At 40.7% G+C, this 18,954-nt stretch overlaps 1 protein-coding gene across 1 annotated transcript in view; it reads right to left on the bottom strand.

Annotated features, from left to right (window-relative positions):
• Positions 1–2,988: 2,988 nt before the first annotated feature.
• HARS1 (histidyl-tRNA synthetase 1) overlaps positions 2,989–18,954 on the bottom strand; it is a 35,654-nt gene continuing 19,688 nt past the window's right edge. The window contains exons 8-13 of the mRNA XM_089661344.1: positions 11,754–11,847; positions 11,062–11,189; positions 8,771–9,031; positions 7,489–7,605; positions 5,798–5,944; positions 2,989–3,229 (exon numbers count right to left, since the gene is read on the bottom strand). Coding sequence (XP_089517470.1) covers positions 3,170–3,229; positions 5,798–5,944; positions 7,489–7,605; positions 8,771–9,031; positions 11,062–11,189; positions 11,754–11,847 — 807 coding nt within the window. The 3' untranslated portion in view covers positions 2,989–3,169. The remainder of the gene's footprint in view (positions 3,230–5,797; positions 5,945–7,488; positions 7,606–8,770; positions 9,032–11,061; positions 11,190–11,753; positions 11,848–18,954) is intronic.

Raw genomic sequence — 18,954 nt, 5'->3', positions numbered from 1 at the left:
GGGCACAGGTGGGTGTCACTGCTGGGCACCGATCATCAGCGTCCTGATGATCGGTGCCAATCCCTGCTCTGACAACTGCCGGTTCTCGGCAGTATGTTCCTCACACTCTGAAAACGTGAGGAAAGTGCAGCCGAGAACCGACAATTGCATTTCCCGGAGATCAGCGTGTCATTGAACATGGCTGATAACGTGGTAAAAGGCCGCTGTGATTGGCCTTTTACCACATCATGTGATCAGCTGTGTCTGTAGGACACAGCGAACATGGAGATCGCCGGGGGCGCGCAGGAGAGCATGTTCTGGGAGGACGTCATATGACGCGCAACCAGAACTGGCCGGCCGCACTGCACTATCTGCGGTCGGCAACTAGTTAAACACACCTTTTGCATGAGGCGTGGTGCATTTTTAAAAAGAAACTGGAAGTGGGTAGACAATTGGATTTTGTTTCTTTAGAAAAAAAAATGTACAAATGCAGAAAATATGTTTTACATGGTTGTGCACATTTTCCAGAAATACAAGCTTGGAGTGTTGCTAGAAACATTTAAACAAACTGCACTGCACTACAAAAGGATGGTTTCATAACTCATTATGTGTTTTAACTGTGCATTGAAATGCTTGAAAAAAGGAAGTATAAATGTCACTTCAGCTGTCTAAAAGCAAAAAAAAAAAAACACTAAAAATAAGAAATAGTGTCGTGCTCCACTACCAATTGAAAAAATGTGTAAATAAATAACAATCCAGCTTCACAAATGTGCATAACGATATCTCTGCAATTATATTATTGGTGCAAACATGTCCTTATAAAATCCTTGTTTTTGACACTTCTTCCAGTGCTACGATACAAAATTATAAGCTGAGCAGTTCAACAATCATTAGAAAAATTTGTACACCTTGATTGATTGTGCTCTCACTTGGTGTTTATGACCAAACCGTTAAGTGAGGTCATAAAAGACTTGTGTCCCTTTAATGGGGCTGAATGGTAAATGGATGGAATGATTCCTCTATCCTTGGGATGGATGGATGGATGAACGGAGTGTTCCCTCTTTCCAGCAGAGGGTCTCCTTGCTTCCTTATAGATTTTCCTGGAGCTGAATAGGAAACAAGGAGACTCCCTGTTGTAAAGAGGGAACACTCCGTTCATCCATCCACCTATCCATCCATCCCAGGGATAGAGGAATCATCCCATCCATTTACCATTCAGCCCCATTAAAGGGACGCAAGTCTTTATGACCTCACTTAAGAGTTTGGTCATATACACCAGGTGAGAGCACAATCGATCAAGGTGTACAAATTTTTTTCTTATGATTGGTGAACTGCATAGCTTATAATTTTGTATCATAGCACTGGAAGAAGTGTCAAAAACAAGGATTTTATAAGGACGTTTGCAGCAATAATATAATTGCAGAGATATCGTTATGCACATTTGTGAAGCTGGATTGTTATTTATTTATTTACACATTTTTTCAATTGGTAGTGGAGCGCGACACTTTCTTATTTTTATTTTTCTGTGACACAATGGTATGAGTATGTGTAGAGTGTAAGCGAACCACAAATTTTTCATTTACACCATTTTTTGATCATTTTATTACACAGCATTGGTATTATTTTAAATAGTGTAATATACACCATAGTAGCTCACAAGACCCCACATTTAAAAAAAAAATAACACCATTATACATTGTATCTAATGACCATGACAGGGAAAAAAATAAAGGAAATAAATGTGCCCTGAAATAGTACAGCTCTTGCATGAACCTTTTAGGCAGCCTGAGTGTCCTATCTCCCCTCCATTCTGGCACTGCAGTCTCCCTAAATGTCTTTGTCGTTGACATTTTACACTTCCAGGAGCGTAAAATTTTGTCCCCTTCTGTGAGCCTTGGCTCCTTCCTTTGAGCACTACATCACTAGAGGACTGCACAGTGATGTAGTAGGTCAAATAATGGAACAATATGACTGATAGTCCACCTCCTAGGAAGTTAAACTGTGTACACACACATTGTTTTTGTTCAGCTGGCAGCCTAAAAAGAAAAAAAAAAAAAAAAAAAAAAAAAGATTCCTCCATCCACTCAAGAGCTGAATGCAGGAATTCCCCTGCCAGCACATCAGAATCCACAGTCAGAATACACTAATCAGTGCTGCAGCTGATTGGCTGCAAGCCACTGACTGTTTGGTATTCCAGCAGTCCGATTCACCAAAAGCAAATCTGAGGATCGGCTTCTAACAGGGAAAGCTACACACAGACCGAAATTCAGCCAGTCCCTGTTAAACCAGCCAAGTTTTAATCCATGCGTACCCAGCTTTATACTTACCACTCTGCTCTCGTCTGCCAACTCACTGAGTGCTTTCTTTACTGAGGCAAAGATACCAGTATGGGGGAGCATGTGATTTCCCTAATGTGACACCAGGCTTGAACACTGGGAAAGGCAGTGATGTCATCTACCTGTGTAAGCTCCCAGAATAAAGCTTGCAGTGGGATTTTACTGTGAGGGATTTTAGAAGAGGCATACCTTGCTGGGGAAAGGGGAGGGGTGGGATCTAACAACAGACACGGTCACTTTGCTTCTAAGGGGAAAAGGAAACGCTTTTCTTACGTCTAGATAGTAAAGGAAAAAACAGATGTGAGTGTTCGGATTGCTTTTCAAGTAGGAAATCCCCTAGGCAGCCAGTTAGTTAGTCTGGTTGAAGAAAGACAACCCACAGAGGAAAAAAAAACAAAAAAACGTACGCACACAAAACCAGCACGAGCTACAAATAAACCAGTCCTGGGTTAAATACAGAGCTTACCATTACTAACCTTCTTATGAAAATGCTAGTTTCCTGGCTATTTCTTGCTACAGTACTGTAAATCACTGACTGACATGCAACAAGTGAATCACATACTTATTCTAGGTCAATGATTCAAATGGTTGAAGTTAGCAGCAGAAATGGGTGCCCCATATTTCTCTTACAGCAGATTTCCATTCATCTCAGAAGTCACAAATTAATTCAATATTTTTTTTTACTTATTCAGGAACACATGCTTTATTAGACCTCGTTTATTACACAATTTCCCTTATCTGAACAAAGCAGTGGAAGAAATATACAATTAATTCTGTAAATAAATGCTGTAAACCAAGGGGTGTCGAAGACAAGTGGACCCAGATGTAAATCGACCTTGGTCCTTATCAACATCTTAAAACTGGCTAGTCCTCTTTTGAATCTCCTCCACCAAATTTGGCCTGGCAACATTCACCTAAAAAAAGGAAAAAATTATTCAAAGAAAGTACCATTCAAGTTCTTGAAAAACATGTGAATGGCATAAATATTTAACTTACCAAATATAGTTGTATTCCCTGCTCTATGTTATAGTTATACAACCAATAATTACATTTACATCTCATTGGGGTACATTTCATACAGCAATGATAATTGTGACTGTAATGCCTAGTGGAAAGTACATGCGAATACATACAAGAATGTGCTCCAGGAAGTTATAAGAGGTCAGCAGGAAACGTTTCTTTTTCTACTACATTCTCTGCCATTTTGAAACATTAAAACCACAGGACCCTATTCTTCATAATGATTGCATATTACCATGGTAGGGCTGGAAAGTTAGAGAAGAGGCTTTTGCTTGTCTATCATAAAACTGCCCACACAGATATCATCACAAATAAAAGAACAGGCTCATTCACAAAGCTATCTATCGACTGACCTGTGTACAACCAGCCTGTCAGATTTTTCCCTGAAAGATTAGTGCCACCAGTTACAGCTGTCAGAATATAAATAATAGCCCAGCAGAAAGGATCTGCTATGGATGGGGGAATTGGTGGTTGAAGAAAAAAAAAATGAATCATGTATGGTCTCTGCATTACTTTTTTCTCTGCCTCTCCCATATAACAGACAATCAAGCAGTGAGGACATTTAGAGTGCTGTACAAACTGTATGAAGTCTACAGCTACCAGTAACCAACGTGTTCTCCAAAGTTCTAACTTTTTTTCCCACTGTAATAGAAAAGGTAATTTTATTCTATGTCAAACTTGAAGCTGGCCACACATTTTTATGCGACAGGGTGGTTGAAGAAATATCAACTGGAAGATCAAATTTTGTTCAACTGTAGTGGCCACACATATATCGAAATTCGGCCGGTCCCTGCTAAACCAGCCCAATTTTGATCCATCTAAGGCCACCTTTAACCACTTCAAGTCCAGACACTTTTACTCCCTTCCTGTCCAGGCCAATTTTCAGCTTTCAGCGCTATCATATTTTGAATAACAATTGCGCAGTCATGCAACACTGTACCCATATGGATTTTTTAGCATTTTTTTTTTAGACAGATAAAACTTTATTTTGGTGGTATTTATTCACCATTGGGATTTTTATTTTGTTTTGCTATATAAATGAAAAAGTCCAAAAATTTTTTAAAAAAGTGTTTTTCTTACAAAATTTTGTAAATAAATCTTTCTTCATAAATCTTTCCCACAATTTATTCAGTTATTTACAAATTAGTTTATAACCAAAAATTATAATTTTTTTAAATTTTTTTTTACATTATTTATGTTTTTTTTTTGTTTTTTTTTACATACTGTCACTCTAGCAGTACAGAATCACCATAGTGACACTGTACTACTTATGAAGATTTTTTTTTTTTTATACATATATACATGGGCCAGACAGGAAGTGGTTAAGAAAAAAACTTTTGGCTTGAATTAGGCTTTTAAAGAACTTGGTAACCTCTATTCTCTTAGAGCTGGACAGAACTCCAATGCAAACCTACTGCTGGGAGAATGAAGGGGCCTATGTGTATGAGAGCAAGGTATTTACAGTAAACCATCCCAGAACTGTATTGTCACATGGATAGCTGGCTACACACTTTCAGTTTTTCTTTGTTCAACTAGCAGGTTGGAGAAAAAAAAAAGGAAATGACAGATTGCTTCATCAATACAAGTGATGTTAATGCAGTGATCTCTCCCGCTGAGACATTGTATCCTAACAGTGGGACCTCCCCTGTCAGAATACACTGATCACATTTTTAGTTTAAGCATGCTCTTTTGACAACTGACAGCTGTACATATGGACCAAAAGTTGTTTGGTTCCCATTGAAATGGCCAATTTTCCACCCATGTGTACAGAGCTTAATGTAGATCAGAAATATTAGATTTCTGACAAATAAAAAAAAAAGAAAACAAAAAAATCCTCTAAGGCTTGATTCACATTTGTGCGGGTGGTGCCGCTGTGGGACCCGCAAAACGACCTGTAGCCGCACCACCCACACAAAGGAATGCAGGCCCGCAGGCGGGTGCCATTAATTCTAATGGCATGCTGCCCACACTGGAAATCACAACCGTACTAGGAACCTTAGTTCCCATGCAGGCTGTGATTTCCTAAGTAGTGCAGGGACTTCTTCCCTGCGTGTCCCGGGGAACAGGAGTACATACACGGCCGAACAAATGTGAACCAGGGGTAAAAGAACATTTATTATAAGGAAACTAAGTAATATGCAATGTGTAAATAAGTTGGTTGATCTACATAACTGATTAATGAGTTCCCGTGCACAAACAGGAAGTATAGAGGTAGGGAGTCTTTCTCAGCAGGGAGTACAGAATTAATTTAATTTTGTACCAGGATAGCTAGCAAAGACCTCATTTGAGTTGAGGTCTTTGCTGGTTCCAAGGTACAATATAACATATATGTGCTCAAAAAAAGGGGTCAGAGTGTTTGGAGTTTGCACTAGTGATAGGCACAGAGAAACCCAAGGTTGCAGGGTCTCACTAGAAAAAGACCAGAAGGAGATTACAACAGAACACATAAGAAAGAAGCATACCTCTTCCCTTGTAGAGACCACTCTCAGCTTTACCACTCCATCTTTTAGCTCCTGTTCTCCTATAATGGCCACCAGTGGAATGCCTGCCTCTTCACAATACTGCAGCTGATTTAGTAACTTTGGATTCTTCTTGTACAACATTTCTGCCTGCATGCACCAAGACATAATTTGATAAGAAACAGTTTTACTGCTAAATACAAAAGATTGGATTGTTAGACAAACTGCCCCTACACTGACATTTAGATAGGGGAACAATACAAACAGTACATCTTCAGAGATATACCATCAAAACAAGCCCACCTGTTTGTCTCTGCTATTTTGTGACTATGCTCAATTGTAACTGCACTCGACATTTAGATTGTATGGTAGCAATGAAAAAAACACATCACAGAAATTCAAGCAGACTGACCTCATTGCATACTTTTTTGAAAACACAATACAGATATAATAGTAAATCTGTTGGTTTAAAACAGGAATCATGGTAGGTGGCAAAGCAGAAATCTAGTCCTCATGGGGCAGGCTTTCCTTTCAGAAAGTGTAGGTGCTGCAAAGTGCAAATCTAAGCAAATCAGATGCAGCACATCTAAGGTAAGAGGTTGCCAGATGCCCTACATAAGAAATCATGTCACAATCCATTCAAAAGGAAATCAAGACTGTAAAAGTTAGAGAGCTACTCGAAATAAACGCATGTAAAAATCCGACATGCTGGTTGTACCAAGGGCGATTGATGGATTATTATTATTATACAGGATTTATATAGTGCCAACTGTTTGCTCAGTGCTTTACAATATAACGGGAGACAATACAGCAACAATACAAGGGGGTTAGGAGGGCCCTGCTCCTTGGAGCTTACAATGTAAGAGATCAACTTGGGTGCAATCAGCCTGCCCATACATTGATCAAATCTTGTCTGATCCCTGCTAAACCGGCTGAGATTTGAATCATCTATGGCTGGCCTAACTTTAAATAGCAATATGGTTTAAATAAGAGCTGTCAGTGTTGTCTTACATTCACAATCCTATTTAAAAAACTGTAGAATTTTTCTATGCAGAGTGCATAGAGATAATGATATCATTGAGATAATGATATCATTACAGCTGGACAATTCAAACGGCTAGAGCGCAAACCTGGAAGAAAGACTAGGCATAGATGGAAGTGCCAGGAATGCTGAAAACTCTGTTAAAGGTACAGCAAGTCTGTCATAATGTGCTAGTATGCAGCGCATACTAGCAGATTATAATATAAACTTGCACTAAGCACTTTAAGTTACTAAGAAGTAATAAGAGATATGCTCCCGGTTGGCTCTTATTTATTACCCCTGTAGGTGGGGAGAATGTTTTACCCATGTGGACAAGAGATAGAACAGACAAATACAAGAGAGACCATTTGTGTTTATATCAGGTTTTTACGTACAGATGGGGATAGGGGGAGGGGAGGAGAAGAATACAGGCAAAGGGGTTATTGCACTTGTACTGTTAAATGCTTAATAAAAACTGATAAAAAACAAACAAAAAAAAAAAAAAACACCACATGTACACTTATTACTATGGGGGCACTGTGGACTCAGCTCATCCTCTAAAAATTATATTATTCCTGGCCCATGCTTCTTCGCTTCTGCTTGAGGTTTGGCTAATCGATAAACAGAACATGCTAGGTCATTATTAGGAAAATAATCGGGCACCATGAAATACCTTGATCCCAGCATTCCAGAGTTCAGCAATAAGTTTCATCCTTTCTTCCAGAAGTTTCTTCTGAGCAGCTGCTACTAGTACCTGTGTCTCTGTGGTTCGAATCTTTGCCTCTGAAGCCTGGTGAAAGACATAATGCAGAAGACTACAATTTGTTCTGGCACTGCATGACAGTTTCTCATCCAATAAAACTGAAGCCCATTTACTAAGCTCTGGTAACAATTTTCTTACAAAGTGAACAGCCTATCTGCCTTTAGTAAATTAACCTCTGTGTGTCATCCAAATGTGGTCACCAGCGCAGGAAATGAAGGGAAATCTTCCCAAAAAAAGACCAACAGCAAGAAATATCAGGCAGAGCTAACTTCTTCACACTTTATCCAAAAAAACAGTTTTGGCTAGGGTTGGACTTTACTAGTTGAATGTGTAAATGCTTCTTCTACAAACCATTGCTGAATCCCATTAATAGACAGCTGCATATTCAGATTAACAGATGCCCATTAAAGTAATAACTGAAAAGTTCACTTTAAGAAATAGGCTAACCCAGCAGTTCTACATTTCTATACATCACACATTTTCTAACATGCTGGATGATTTCATACAGAGATTACTGTAAGAAATCTCATCCATGGCAATATTATCTAAAATAAATTAATGGCCATATTTAATATGCTAGTGCAAATTAAATCTATCCAATACAATGCTGTCTACTCCAAATAATTTAACTTTAAATGATTTAAGATTCTTTTTACAGAGGGTACAAAAACACTTTAATTTATTACTTTTACATTTTCCACATTTATCTTGCCTATTTGCGTCCGGTCACCAAGAAAAGTTGCTCCTCTCTCCTGTCCTATAGCCTTAAATCTTTGGTGTAAACTAGCAAGAGAAAAACCTAAATGTATTGTCCATGGACCTGGATGTCCTGTCAAAATTGATCATGCTAAATGGGCAACTGGGAAAAAATCGTAATCATGTATTCAGACTGCAGAAACAAAGATATTGTGGTCAAAGAGAGGTTAAAAAAAAATGGGAACTGCCACTGCTATAGGTGCATCATCGGCAGTACACAGTAGGTACAACATAACCTAATACCAACATGCTCTCTAATGGTTTTGTGCAACTAACAGACAACCAAATTCTTAACCTAGCTAGTCTAGATTCCTTGTATTGGATAACAGCCATACTGTACATCTGGGTACTCGCACAGGTTGCATTTTCCCATTTTCCCCAGTATTTTAATGAATACTATTCTCATTTAATTGTTAGTCACACCAGAACCACTTACCTCAGCTTTTTGCTCCATGATTGAGAATATTCTCTCAATTCCAATGCTCACTCCCACACATGGAACCTTCCTTCCCTTGGGATCAAACATTCCTACTAGGCCATCGTAACGTCCTCCTCCAGCTACACTGCCAACACTGACTGACTCTTCTGTGTGGTTGTTCTGCTGCTGAGATTCTGCTTGGTTCTGGATCAGCACTGCTTCATAGATAACTCCTGTGTAATAATCTAAGCCACGAGCCAAACTCAGATCAAATGAAATCTGTATTAGGAGTTAAATATGGTAAAAGAAAAGTGAAAAAAAAAACAAAACAAAAAACATAATTCTAGAAGAAACAGCACCAAAATTATTCAATAGCCATTAAAATATCCATGTTTACATGCAACTAAATGCTTAAAATAGATCCATAGGTCATATATGGACAAAAGGTTCACTGGGCCAAGCTGCTCCCTGTGTTGCAGAAATACAGAGTGCTGAAATACTGTACTTACCTGTCAGCTTTTTTAAGGTATCTTCCAGGGTGCCAATGGCCTTGGCATTTTAACTTACATTTTATTGCTGAGGATATTTTGGGCAGAGGACTCCCTGCCTCTACTTTAGCAACCAAAAAGTGTCTAGTTTTACTCAGTCATAGCAAAGGAGCAGATGTATAAGCAAAGACTGTGGCCATTAGCACCTGTTAGCACCTAACCATAATGAAAGTGTATGTCCTTGTCCTGACAAAACTTTTGTTAGTCTTGGATAGTGGGAGAAGAATTAGAACCTGTTTGTTACTGCTAGCCAGGCTGAGATTTATCTTGCTTCCTGTCCTGATGACATTTTACAAGATAGGACATTAGAGGTACTTTTCAACAGCAACAAAGACGGTAATAAAATTATTATTTTTTTCTAAAGTATAGTAGGTTGAGACTAGACCCTTATCAGATTTTTTATTTGTCTGGGTCTTTGCTGCAGATTTCCCCTCACTTCCTGTGTGGTGAAACCATTGTCAGTAGGACATCAGGAGAAATCTCCCACAGCTGATCACGTGGTAAAATGCCGCTGTGATTGGCCTTTTACCTTGTCATGAGATCAACTGTGTCCATAGGACACAGAAATCACAGACAACGCCAGGTGCGCGTGGGGGGAGCATTTTTGGAAGACGCCATATGACACCCCCCCCCCAGAACTGAACAACCACACTGTAGCCATCATTTGGCTATAGCCCGGTTGTCCAGTGGTTAAAGGACACTTGCCATGAGTAAAATACTGGGACTATCATGCTTGTTGCATAATGCTTGTTGCCTAGCTGTATCTGGCTTTTTTTTTTTTTAATCAAACTCAGAACATGCATGCAATAAATCAAAGCCTCAAATTCAGAGTCCTTTATTGCTATGAGTTTTCCAACTTCGCCATGATAGGCAGACAGTTCTATGCGGAGATGTATCTTCAGAGAAAACAAATGAAAAAGTAAAAGAAAATTATTTCAGTTTTCCTTTTAAAGAAAATGTGTGCTGATAGAAATATGCAGGTTGACCTCCTTTTAAAAATGTTATATGACTAGCTCTCTCTGGCCTGGAACCAGCATGCAATAAGAGAAGTCAGTGGAAAGTCAGAACTCCTGATCTGCACAATTGTTTCAGGTCAGCGACTCTAAATATATTGAGCTTTTAGGGTCAACATGACAGCCAGCAACTAAAATTTTCAAAAGGAGAATACAGCAATAGCAGCCTCCATATTTTCTCAGTTTAGGTTTCCATTAATCACAGTGAAGACATGGCAACATAATAACATTTTTGCCAGGACGGAGGACAAATTCAGCAGTGCTCTCATCAGGCTGCCCAGGTAATTTTGCCAATTTGTCACCTTTTCTTTATAGAAGAGTACATAGTATGTAGATTTTACAGTCATTTTTGCATACATTAAATAGTAGTATATGCAACACTTTTTTTTCCATTTTGAATAGAGCAAAGAAGGGTTATATCCCGTCAAATTATTTTTCGCAATCTGTATCCCATTCCGGAGAATTCTCCTCACTTCCTGTCCTATAACCAAACAGGAAGTGAGAGGAAATCCCTGCAAATTAAGGAAACCCCTTGGGGACCCCCACGTAACCATACCTAATGTCCCCATTGGAAGAATTCCTCTCTATTACATTTTTGGGGACAACCCAAAATTTGGGAATTTTTTTTACTTTAACTAATAAAGGTAAACAGGACCAACAGAGAGGGTGAATCTCCTTAATGGGAGCAAAGACAGAAACAAAAACTGACACGCATTCTTATCCCTCTCCACTCTTTGTCAACACCCACCTTATCTGTCACACCAAATAGCTGCAGGTACTCAAACATGATCTTCATATCATTTAATCCTTCTAAAGCCTGCTTGCTCTGAGAGAGTTTAGGATCCTTTAGTAGTCTCTCAATCAGATCCAACCCACCTGCAATATATTACAACATTTGTAAAATAAGCAACATAGCTACATGCAAATAACTTAATCTCTTCTAGGATTGCAGATCCAAATTTGCACAGCATCCCAAGGAAAACATGGCTATCCATGAAGCTTCTGTGGAGAAAGGCTATTTCTTTTTATGAAAATGTTGTGCTTTTTTGAAACCGTAATGACAGAATAAATGGAAAATCCCAGACATGCAGTGGTGTACTTGCAGTTTTTTTGTACTGATACTATGTAATAAAGAACAGGTTGGAGCTACCATGTTTCTGATATCACATGGCACACTATCTTATTTTTTGTTGTCTTGCATTCAAATATCTCCTTGCACATGATGGTAGTATTGTTGTAGCCAATAGTCACAGCACAGTGATGGCTAAAGCCAGGACTTATGCCATCCTTCCTGATTGTTCCAGGTCAGTGACTCAGAGAAGCCAGAGACAGCCAGATACCATTTTTAGGAGGTCACAAATGGCATTCTGTATTTTTCTCGAATGGCCAGGTTCCTTTTAATAGTGGGTAAGAATATTCCTTGGGACAGCTATTGCTCACCATTATTTTGGACGTATTCGCCAATCAAGTCAGCAGCTTCTGGAGCAAGGCCCTTCTCCCCCACCATTTCATTCTTCACTTCTTCCCAGGGAGTCTACAAAAGAAGAGTACAGATAAAGTGTGGGTCTTAATTTCTGCCAACTTTGCTATGGGTGGTAACCTCTTTATGGTCTCGATTGCAGTCCCAATCATAAAAACAGTGCAAATAAAACTAATATAACAACAGTTTTGAGGTAATCAATCACAAAACTGAACAATTTTAAAATGAGTTGATAATGACTTTTTCTGTGAAGATAGAATTTAGCCCACCCCCTTCTGGCTCATGAGCCCTATTATTGTCAGGAAATCCACATTGTAAATGACCAAAGGGAAGCGCAAGGGCTCGTTCACACAGTGCAATGACCAACGTTTTTCTGAGCTGGATGAACACAAGTCACCGCTAGGGCACATAGTAAACAAGCCCAGATGTTCCGTGCTGAGTTGCAGTACAATATAGACATGTTATATTACACAGGTAATCAATATTGATGCAGCGCTGTGATAACTAAGTATCAAATCAAATATGGTTAACCATAGTAACTGTATGACTTAACAATAAAGTGGGTTTCAACCGTGAGAAAACAGTGTATTCTGTGTCAAACAGCCTGCACAATCTCGACATACAGTGATTCCCTCTATGACATATAAATCACTATTTATAGATGGTAAAGACAAAAAAATTGCAGTCCACAGTATCCAGTATAGATGTATAAACACGCTTTTAGAGGACACACATGCTCCTGTGCTCGTGCAAAGTGGTAGGTGACAATCCTTATATGGCTAGCATGCCCGCTCACCTTCCCCCTGCGACCCACAGGGGCCAAATAGCCTTACGGGTCACACCTTGACCCTATGCGTTTTCTCCAGGTGCAAGATACTCTTCACTCTCCAATGCTCTTTCCTTCACCATCTGCTATTCCCCCTGAATAGGTACGGCTGTGCATGTACTTAAAAACTCATGGGATGGTGGCAGTCATGAAACAAAAACACAAAGATCCTCCATAGTGCAAAACTGTATATCACATTTATTCTGTTTAAAGTTACAACTCATATTTCAGCAGACGAAATTTCACTTGTAACACCTCTCATGGGTGTACTGAGGCACTCTGGTATAGCAAAATGGCGCCAACCCGGAAGTGCGTCACCACGTCACATCTACGCGTTACGCCACGCCCCTCGTAGCTTCGTCAGGAGGATCCTGATCCTGATGAAGCTACGAGGGGCGTGGCGTAACGCGTAGATGTGACGTAGTGACGTGGTGACGCACTTCCGGGTTGGCGCCATTTTGCTATACCAGAGTGCCTCAGTACACCCATGAGAGGTGTTACAAGTGAAATTTCGTCTGCTGAAATGTGAGTTGTAACTTGGCGGTTTTAAACAGAATAAATGTGATATACAGTTTTGCACTATGGAGGATCTTTGTGTTTTTGTTTCATGACTGCCACCATCCCATGAGTTTTTAAGTACATGCACAGCGGTACCTATTCAGGGGGAATAGCAGATGGTGAAGGAGAGAGCATTGGAGAGTGAAGAGTATCTTGCACCTGGAGAAACCGCATAGGGTCAAGGTGTGACCCGTAAGGCTATTTGGCCCCTGTGGGTCGCAGGGGGAAGGTGAGCGGGCATGCTAGCCATATAAGGATTGTCACCTACCACTTTGCACGAGCACAGGAGCATGTGTGTCCTCTAAAAGCGTGTTTATACATCTATACTGGATACTGTGGACTGCAATTTTTTTGTCTTTACCATCTATAAATAGTGATTTATATGTCATAGAGGGAATCACTGTGTGTCGAGATTGTGCGGGCTGTTTGACACAGAATACACTGTTTTCTCACGGTTGAAACCCACTTTATTGTTAAGTCATACAGTTACTATGGTTAACCATATTTGATTTGATACTTAGTTATCACAGCACTGCATCAATATTGATTATTTGTATATTATATGTCCATTTAAAAGGTGAGGATTGGATGTTGGCAGCTGTCTCTATATCATATATTGTAAACGCAGCAGCGCAGGTGGATTTACCACTTATATTACACAGGTAGGCACCGCATGTCACCATACAGCAACGCAATGCACTGTGCTGGTGGGTGGAGTTATGAATGAAGTGTCACTATGTGCACTTCAAATAAATTTAAATGAACTGACAGTTGCCTGCATGCTAAAACAGCAGTGTGAATTTTAGTATAAAATTTTCAGAATATTGATTTTTGATTTTGGGATATATAAAATCAGGAATACCATCCTACAGACACCCAGGAGATCTATGGTTTGCAACAAGGGATTTTACTGAACTTTCACCTAGAACATGCTTTTCATCCCTATATGTGATGGCCATCTACATAAAAGATGTCAGGTGATCTACAAGCTAAACATCATGGAATGTCTTTGAGCTCATAGCAATAAACCTTATGGCCCAAGCCTACAGTTGGCAAAGACCTATCTCAAGTCACATAAATTAAAGCTAATAAAACTGTCTCTTCATATCTTCAATTGTACAAAATTGTGGCTAAAAAGGACTTTCTGTTCTTGTTAGACACTGGGTAGATAAACTTATCTTAATAGCATACACAGTCTCCTCTTTAGTGTCAGCTCCCAAAAGTAATAAAATTACTAAGACTCTAGTGATGTTTTAGGACTGGAAATGTAATACTGTATGCAGGATGAGATTAGATACTTTATGCTTTTCAAGACTGGTTAGCTGTGCTCTACCTGAGGCTGTGCATAGAAAATATAGGGTAATCAGAGATGTGGGTAGGATCCAACAGCCTGCATGTAAATAAATTCAACATAAACTGCTAAAGTTGCCTCTTTTGATTGAGCAACTTAAGCCGGCCATAGATGGAGCAATTTTCTTTCCTGCAGAAAAATGCTTGATTCCCCCATCAACACAGTTAGTGATGATGGGGAAATCCCTCCCGCAAGGCTATTGTGTTCTCCCAGCTGGGGGGATGGGGGGGTGAGGAGCCATTCCTGCTGGAAGAACACAATGATTACTGCTAGCGACTATAATATCCGCTAGCAATAATCTCTGCTACATGTATTATCATTGGGACACCCAATTTACAGTCAGGCTCCTTAACGGCCCCCGCACGCCATATAGTAGTATGACGGACGCAAGGTGGTTCTCTCATTCTGGGAGGACGTCATATGACGTCCTCCCATTCTAACCGCGCATGCGCGGCTCCTGGAGCACGGCGGTCGGCGGTGCGCTCTGTCCCTCAGACACAGCGGATCACCGATCCACGGAAAGAGCCGAAGATTGTTGGCTCGGTCATGTGATCAGCTGTGTCCAATCACAGCTGATCACATGTAAACAGGGAAATGCCGGTTATTGGTATTTCTCTCCCCACGAGCTGTCACGCCGACAGCTCCTGAAGAGAGGAGAGCCGGTAATCAGCATTCCTCGGAGGAGACATGTACACAGATCATCAGAGCACTGATGATCAGTGTGCCCTGATGATCTGTGTAGCCCCAGCAGCGCCACCTGTCAGTGTCCATCAGCGCCAGCGCTCATCCATGCCACCTGCCAGTACCCATCAGTGCCACATTTCAGTGCCCATCTGAGCTGCCTTACAGTGTCACCCATCATTGCCAGTCAGTGCTGCCAGTCAGTGCCCATCAGTGCTGCCAGTCAGTGCCCATCAGTGCCGCCAGTCAGTGCCGCCAGTCAGTGCCGCCAGTCAGTGCCGCCAGTCAGTGCCGCCAGTCAGTGCCGCCAGTCAGTGCCGCCAGTCAGTGCCGCCAGTCAGTGCCATATATATATTAGGGCTGCCTTTCAGTGCCCATCAGTGATGCCTGTCAATGCCCATCAGTGCCACCTACCAGTGCCTCCTCATCAGTGCCCATCAGTGCAGTCTCATTAGCGCACATCAGTGAAGGAGAAAAATCACTTATTTACAAAATTTTATAACAAAAACTAAGAAAAAACTTTTTTTTTCAAAATTTTCAGTGGTTTTTGGTTTAAGAAAAAATAAAAAACCCAGAGGTGATTAAATACCACCAAAATAAAGCACTGTCACAAAAAAAAATGATAATTTCATATGGGTACAGTGTTGCATGACCGCGCAATTGTCAAAGTGCAACAGCGCTGAAAGCTGGAAATTGGCCTGGGCAGGAAGGGGGTATAAGTGCCCTGTAGGCTAGTGGTTAAAGGATAAGTTCACCTTTGTTTAAAAAAAAAAAAAAAAAAAACCATGCACATATTTTTGCAGGTAAAAAAAAGTGCATTTATTCTTTTATTCATTTTTTCTTTATTAGGAGCCTGTAAAGCATTCCACGGTGCTGCAGACTGTTTAGCTGTCTGCTTGTACCTCTGATATGGGCAGGCATTTACACAATGACAGGGACATCAATGGACTACCTAGAGTGCTCATCAGTGCCCTGATAGTTCATAGAGACCTACAAGCTATCAGCCACAATGGATGACAGTAGTTGTAGTTCTCCCATTCGCAGAATTGTTTTTTTTTTAAATTGTGACAATGGTTCTGTGAGAAGATCCTCAGCCCGCTGTCACAACAAGGAATTGAGGGGGAACATATGTTACACTCTGAATACGGGTGTAACATGTAAGGAGAGGTGAACCTATCCTTTAAGTTTTTGCAGTTCTCTTGAAAGCATTATCTACAGTCAAAACATTTTCAGTAAATGTTCAATACAATAGAAGAGGGTTAGATCCAATGTCAAGTTTTATTGCTATCTAGCACTGAGAAAGGGAGATTTCCCCTTCCATTCTAACATGGCCAGCACTTTCACTATGACAGAAAAAGGGTAATATCACCATCAGAGAGACAGACAGCAATAAAACTTTGTGGGGATTCTAAACGTCTTTAATGTTTCAAAAAAGTAAAAAATGTTTTGGCTGGAGTTCGACTTATAGCGTAGTATAAAAACCTTATAGCTTATCTGGGGGTCAGAGAACTCTGTGATCATCCTAAGTAATGTGTGCAGCCTTTATCTGGTTAAAATGAATTAAATAATCGCCCTCCGGATTTGAGCCCTATCATGCTTCACAGTTTACAAACCTGGGATTCTGTTAAATATTCGGGTAATTTCATATCATCGTTTCTACCTCTTTTGCCAATTACGTATAATCCTTTATATCCACCAGGCCTAGAACATCCCCCTTCTTTCTCTTGGTGGACTTCCCATGGCTTTGTTATTTACATGATTTTCTAAGCGCTCGTACGTTTCCATCATGGGAGTCTCTTCAAGTATCAATGGGGGTCCCGCCACAGGAATATATTGGTATTTGCAATTGCGCCACTGGGTCCTATCCCTCCGCCGTACCTCTACATATCCTTACAGCAAAACGCCCTTTGAACACGTCTGTCAGCATTCCCCAGGGTCCCCTGGTCTAATTTCTGTAATTTATGCCTCTCTTAACAGTAGGTCCTCCTCACCACCCGTCTTATGTCTCTCAATAGGAGCGAGATCTGGGTTTCTCGATTGCGGCGGAGGATTGACGTAGGGCCTGGGGGATGGTGGCGAAATGTTCCTTCAATACTGTCACTCTTGAGGCAGCCTACAAAGTTCTCCTGCGGTGGTACTGGGTCCCGGCTCGGACTGCCCACTTTAATCCGACTGGCGGAGATAGGTGTTTCCGGAACTGTGGTCTACGTGCGGACATCTTGCACATTTGGTGGTCATGCCCATGATTGATAGCCTTCTGGTCTAGGGTTTTTGGTTTGCTGCAAACGCTATTTCATATTACGGTTCGTAGGGATGCAAGGGTGGCCCTCCTGCATTGCCCAATTTTGGGTCTGTCTAGGTCTTAGCAGAAATTGGCATCCTACCTATTTATTTTGGCCAAACGTGCTATAGCTCAAGCTTGGAGAACCCCTTCGGTTGTCTTCCAGGGGGTGAAGACCCGGATGACTGCTATGTTGATCAATGAAGAGATGTCTAGCGTTCTTCAAGATTCTCATCCGAGATTCCTTAAGGTTTGGGAACCTTGGATATGTTATTCCTTGCCATCCCTGCCTCCTACTAGTTATGGCCTCCTATAGTCGTTGCCTGTGCTAGCCCTGGATCCGTGATTCTTCTAGTTTTCCTTTCCTCTATGTTTTCTTTCTTATTTTTTTCTAGATTTTGAGATTTTCTTTTTCCTTCTTTATAACTTTTTTTTTTTATCTTCTTTTTCCGGTAATACAGGTGAAACTCGAAACATTAGAATATCGTGCAAAAGTTCATTTATTTCAGTAATGCAACTTAAAAGGTGAAACTAATATATGAGATAGACTCATTACATGCAAAGCAAGATAGTTCAAGCTGTGATTTGTCATAATTGTGAGGATTATGGCTTACAGCTCATGAAAACCCCAAATCCACAATCTCAGAAAATTAGAATATTACATGCAATCAATAAAACAAGGATTATACATAGAACAATACTGGACCTTTGAAAAGTATAAGCATGCATATGTACTCAGTACTTGGTTTGGGCCCCTTTTGCAGCAATTACTGCCTCAATGCGGCGTGGCATGGAAGCCATCAGCTCGTGGCACTGCTGAGGTGTTATGGAAGACCAGGATGCTTTAATAGCGGCCTTCAGCTCTTCTGCATTGTTTGGTCTCATGTCTCTCATCTTTCTCTTGGCAATGCCCCATAGATTCTCATGGGGTAAAGTTCAGGCAAGTTTGCTGGCCAATTAAGCACAGTAATCCCACAGTCATTAAACCAGGTTTTGGTGCTTTTGGCAGTGTGGGCAGGTGTCAAGTCCTGCTGGAAAATGAAGTCAGCATCCCCATAAAGCTTGTCTGTGGAAGGAAGCATGAAATGCTCCAAAATCTCCTGGTAGACGGCTGCGTTGACCCTGGACTTAATGAAGCACAGTGGACCAACACCAGCAGATGACATGGCTCCCCAAATCAACACAGACTGTGGAAACTTCACACTGGACTTCAAGCATCTTGCAGTGTGTGCCTCTCCATTCTTCCTCCATACTCTGGGTTCTTGGTTTACAAATGAGATGCAAAAGATGCTCTCATCAGAAAAGAGCACTTTGGACCAATGAGCAACAGACCAGGTCTGTTTTTCTTTAGCCTAGGTAAGACGCTTCTGACGTTGTTTGTTGTTCAGGAGCGGCTTGACAAGAGGAATACGACATTTGAAGCCCATATCCAGGATCCGTCTGTGTGTGGTGGCTCTTGATGCA

This window comes from Staurois parvus, unplaced genomic scaffold (genome assembly GCF_062004578.1).
Source record: "Staurois parvus isolate SC_StPar_1 unplaced genomic scaffold, SC_StPar_1.0 ptg000006l, whole genome shotgun sequence".
NCBI lineage: Eukaryota > Metazoa > Chordata > Amphibia > Anura > Ranidae > Staurois > Staurois parvus.
The sequence above is the reverse complement of the archived record's forward strand: the minus strand, read 5'-3'. Positions and strand labels throughout refer to the sequence as shown.